The sequence below is a fragment of the Mus pahari genome, chromosome 12 (genome assembly GCF_900095145.1).
Source record: "Mus pahari chromosome 12, PAHARI_EIJ_v1.1, whole genome shotgun sequence".
Taxonomy (NCBI): domain Eukaryota; kingdom Metazoa; phylum Chordata; class Mammalia; order Rodentia; family Muridae; genus Mus; species Mus pahari.
The window spans coordinates 16,219,459-16,224,175 of NC_034601.1; the positions used below are offsets into that span (position 1 = coordinate 16,219,459).

The following is a 4,717-nucleotide window of genomic DNA, read 5'->3' on the forward strand; positions in this document are numbered from 1 at the left end:
TGGAACTCACTCTGTAGACCAGGCTGGCCTCGAACTCAGAAATCCACCTGCCTCTGCCTCCCAAGTGCTGGGATTAAAGGCGTGTGCCACCACACCTGGCTTCCTTCTGGTGTTTTTGTTTTTGTTTTTGTTTTGTTTTGTTTTGTTTTTGGTAATTTTTTTTAAAGAACAAAATTGTTTGAGAAAGGAAATATAGGTGAAATACATCGATATATACTAGGATGAGATATGTAGACTTGGTTGTTTACCTTTTTGTGATCCAGTTATTTCTTAGGAGTTCTACGAACGTTAAGTGATACTTTTCCTAGATCTTTCCCCCATCCTAATGTCATACCACTGAGGTGGTAGGTGAGTTCCTATTACTTGTGATGTTTATTTAATCTAGGCATAGAAGGTTGGTGTCTAAGTGGTATGATTATTGAACTATTGAGTCCTAAGAGTCAAGGGCCATGTGTAGAGGTACCTGTTGAGATGCTGAATTGGTCTTTTGTTTTTCAGGGTCCCAAAAAGGTGGGGATGCTGTGGCGAGAGGCTGGGCTGAGCTGGAGGGAATTTCTAGCAGAGGGTCAAGACGTTGGCTCATTTGTGGCTGAAAAGGTTTGAGACTGGAGTTCAGTTATTCTGCATTTGGGGCTAGCTGGTCTCATCTTTCCCTCATCCTTTACACTAGTTTTGGTCATTTGTTTATAGAAGGTGGAATATACCTTGGGAGAAGAATCTGAAGCTCCTGGCCAGAGGGCACTTGCCTTTGAGGAGCTTCGTAGGCAGCTAGAGAAGCTGCTGAAGGACGGCGGCAGTAATCAGCGTGTGTTTGACTGGATAGACGCCAACCTGAATGAGCAGCAGATAGCATCCAATACATTAGTTCGAGCCCTCATGACAACTGTCTGTTATTCTGCAATTATCTGTAAGCCAGGGAAGTAGTGGGACAAGGGTGGGCCAGGCAATCTAATGGGGGGAAAGGAGTTTTGGTCTTGGCCTTCTAGGGCCAAGCCAGGTGAAGTCTTCATTACTCTGTTTTGGTTTTTTTTTTTTTCCCCCCCTCTGTAGTTGAGACTCCTCTCCGAGTGGATGTTCAAGTGTTGAAAGTGCGAGCAAGACTGCTGCAGAAATACCTGTGTGACGAGCAGAAGGAGCTACAAGCACTCTATGCTCTCCAGGCCCTTGTAGTGACCTTAGAACAGCCTGCCAGTAAGAGCCAGGCTGCAGGGGTGAGGGTGGGACAGAGGGGCTGCCAGATAGAAGCTGGTCATAGAAGGGTACTCGAGCCAAGAGAGGCAGGGAAGAGCAGAATGCCCTGGTGATTTGATTGTTACTTACCCTACCCTCTGCTTGTTTCCTTGCCTACAAATGGAGTGAGTTAATCTAAGCCTGGAGGGTTGATTGCCTGCCCGCTTTGTGCTTGACCAGTAGATGACAACAATGCAGAGGTGATAAACAGTAGCATCTTCCAGATACCATGTGCCCATCTGTCTGATACAAGGCTGAAGTGCTTGCCTGCCTTTTTGGTTTTTTCTAAGACAGGGTTTCTCTGTGTAGCCCTGGCTATCCTGGAACTCACTCTGTAGACCAGGCTGGCCTCAGATAACTGTCTGCCTCTCAAGTGCTGGGATTAAAGGCATGTGCCACTACTGCCCGGCACTTGCCTGCCTTTTTAATAGCTGTTAGGGATTTATCTCCATTTCCCACATTGGAAGATGGGGGCTTATGACCATGTGTGAGGTTTACAAATTCAGGACATGGGCATGCTTAGTTGTTAAAATAACTAGTGAGCAAGTAGAACACAGTTCTGTGCTGGCCTGGAGTCAGGGAGAGTGTGATAGGGCCAAGAGGTGATAAAGCAGCCATGAACAAGAGGGACTGAAGAAGTAAGTGAGGGGCAGATACTAAAGGCCAGGTGAGTAATGACGGGGTTCTTGCACAGAATGGAGTAAGGATTGTAAGCAAAGAAAAGAATTTGAGGTGAGAATGGTGGCGCCATACTCTGTGATCACCAGAGGCAGGGAAGAAGCTCTCTACAAGTGCAAAGCCAGCCTGGGATGATTAATTAGACCCTGTTTTTGAGAATGATCCCTACCCCAGTTGGTCATGGTGGCACTCAGTAAATGGGAAAGTGGGTCTCTGATCTAGACAACAGGGCTACATACATAAACCAAAACAGTACCCAAAACATAAGTACCTTTAAAATGCTGTCAATTAGCTGTTTACTTCTATTTTACAGTGGAGACTGAGGCTTGCTTGGAATGGGATTGCCTCGAGATAAGAACCCTGGTAAAATGGAGAACACAGATAGGACAGGGGCCTGTGAGCAAAAAAAGTTTGGTATAGGAAAATGGTTGAAAATGCTAGATGCTATAATGTGGCAAGAGCCTATCTAAACATTAAAAACGGAGTATTTGAAACTACAGAATTTGATAGAGTAAGTAGGGGTCTAAAGTTCTGAATTGGAAAGGGCTGGGATAGTTGGCTGAGACAGAGAAACACATATAAAAATCTTGTTTAGCTGTGGGGTAGTTAAAAGGTGGTTTTGTGGCAAGAAACTTAACAGAAATGTGGTAAATGTGTAAGGCAAAGTAGATAAGCAGTTTTACAGGGTTCTCTGAGAGAACAACGCACATGGGTTTTGGAGCACAGATGTGGGATAAGTGAAGGATCAGCTATACCCAGAGACATGCAAAACCCAGAGGGATGTCTTGGCTTGAACTTCCTGTAGTTGGTAAGCTAGCTTATCACCTTAGAGCTGGGCTTGAGGTCCGTCCTGTGCTTCACTTAATGGAGTTCGTGAGGAATGGAGTGGATGGTGTTCTGGGATTGCATTGTAAGACAACCACCTGAGGGAAACTTGTGGTGGCTAAAGGAAGATGGGATGGTAAGAGAAGTGGGCAGAGTGGAGCATTCTAGAGGCCAGAGAGGGTACAAGTGTGTGGCAAAGAGGTGGCCACAGTTTGTCTCGAATCTGTCTGCATGAACTCTTCGATGCTGGACCTAGAGTTGAACCTAACTTCCAACTATTTATTTTATTTATTTAGTCAGTCTTTTGTGATGCAATCTTAAGTAGTCTGGGCTGACCTCAAACTAGTTAGGTAGTTTAGGCTTAGGATCCTCTTGCACTCTATTCCAAGCAATGGGGTTCCAGTTGTGGGTACCAGGCCTAACATTTTCCCTTTCTTTTTATTTTGATTTTTTGAAACAAGGTTTCTTAGTATAGCCTCAATCTGTAGACCCAGGCTGGATATACTACCATCATACCCAGCCTTCTGTCTTTTTGTTCTCTTGAGACATGGACTTACTTGTGTAGAACTAGCTGACCCAGGAAATTTTATTGCAGACCAGGCTAGTCTCAAACTCTTCTTCCTGAGCACTGAGATTAAAGGTTTATGCCACCACACCTGGCCTAGGCTTTTCCCCTTTTCAGTTTGCCTCAGTCTCCCAAATATTTGCCTGTTTCTAAGGATTGCTAATGGCTAAGTAATTCATTCTTGGGCTGGTAGTCTGTCATGAGATTAGCATTCTGTCAGAGGTCTAGTCACTGAGTACCAGGATGGTATATCACGGTTATGTTTAGCAGTGGCTCTTTGGGAGGGATCTCTGGGTATACACTGCTAAAGCTTTGGCTGGTCACCTAATTGATGTCCTTGCGGCTTGCAGACCTGCTTCGGATGTTCTTTGATGCTCTATATGATGAGGANNTGGTGAAGGAAGATGCCTTCTACAGCTGGGAGAGCAGCAAGGACCCTGCTGAACAGCAGGGCAAGGGTGTGGCCCTTAAATCTGTCACAGCGTTCTTCAATTGGCTTCGTGAGGCTGAGGACGAGGAGTCTGATCACAACTGATGGCGGGTGGGGCAGGGGACTTGGAGCCATGGACACATGGATGGCCCAGCCAGCCAGCCNCCTGGACTGCAGGGGGGCAGCAGCAGCAGTGGCGGCAGTGGCAGTGGGTGCCTGTAGTGCGATGTGTCTTGAGCTAATAAAGTGGCTGATGAGGCAGGATGGCTTGGGGCTGCCTGGGCCCCCCCCCTCCAGGATGCTGCCAAGTGTCTCTCTCCTCCCCCCAGGGCACAGAGATATATATAAAGTCTTGAAATTTGGTGTGTCTTTGCGGGGGGAGGGGCACTACCGCCTGCCTCTAGGGTCCTTTTTTATTTTCTGAAATCACTCTTGGGACTGCCGTCCTCGCTGCTGGGGGCATATGCCCCAGCCCCTGCACCACCCCTGCTGCTGCCTGGGCAGGGGAAAGGGGGGGGCACGGTGCCTGTAATTATTAAACATGAATTCAATTAAGTTTATTGCCTCTTTACTGAAGTATGGAGAGGTGGGCATCTTTCTTAATCAGATTTGGCCACTGTGTCATTGATTGTTTCTTTACCTGTCAGAAAATTTTGGGGAGTTGCTTTTCTGGAGGGTTGAGATCTTTGGATCAGCTTGATGAAACAACGGGAGATAAGTGCTGTAGGGTACTTTTGCTCCTACCAGGTTGATCCGAGCTCTGAGTTTGAGGCCCTGTAGAAGCCATAAGTGGGATGTCCTATGTAAAATGACTGCATGGTCTACCAGCTTCTGTCAGTAACTCCCGCAGTGGACTGGAGATACTGTGAGACCCAGGCTGTCACTGAGTGGCTGTGACGTAGGCTTGCCCCGCCTGCTCTGGGTGGGCACGGCCCCGCGCTTACGTCACCGGCCCTGTTCCCCTCTCCCGGGAGCGGCAGCAGACGCGC

The 4,717-nt window shown here is 47.3% G+C and overlaps 1 protein-coding gene across 1 annotated transcript in view; it reads left to right on the forward strand.

The window, feature by feature from the left end:
* Positions 1 to 4,283, forward strand: part of Eif4g1 (eukaryotic translation initiation factor 4 gamma 1) — a 20,060-nt gene extending 15,777 nt beyond the window's left edge. Inside the window, exons 26-29 of the mRNA XM_029544750.1 lie at positions 499 to 597; positions 691 to 907; positions 1,051 to 1,191; positions 3,649 to 4,283. Coding sequence (XP_029400610.1) covers positions 499 to 597; positions 691 to 907; positions 1,051 to 1,191; positions 3,649 to 3,833 — 642 coding nt within the window. The 3' untranslated portion in view covers positions 3,834 to 4,283. The remainder of the gene's footprint in view (positions 1 to 498; positions 598 to 690; positions 908 to 1,050; positions 1,192 to 3,648) is intronic.
* The last annotated feature ends 434 nt before the right edge of the window (positions 4,284 to 4,717 follow it).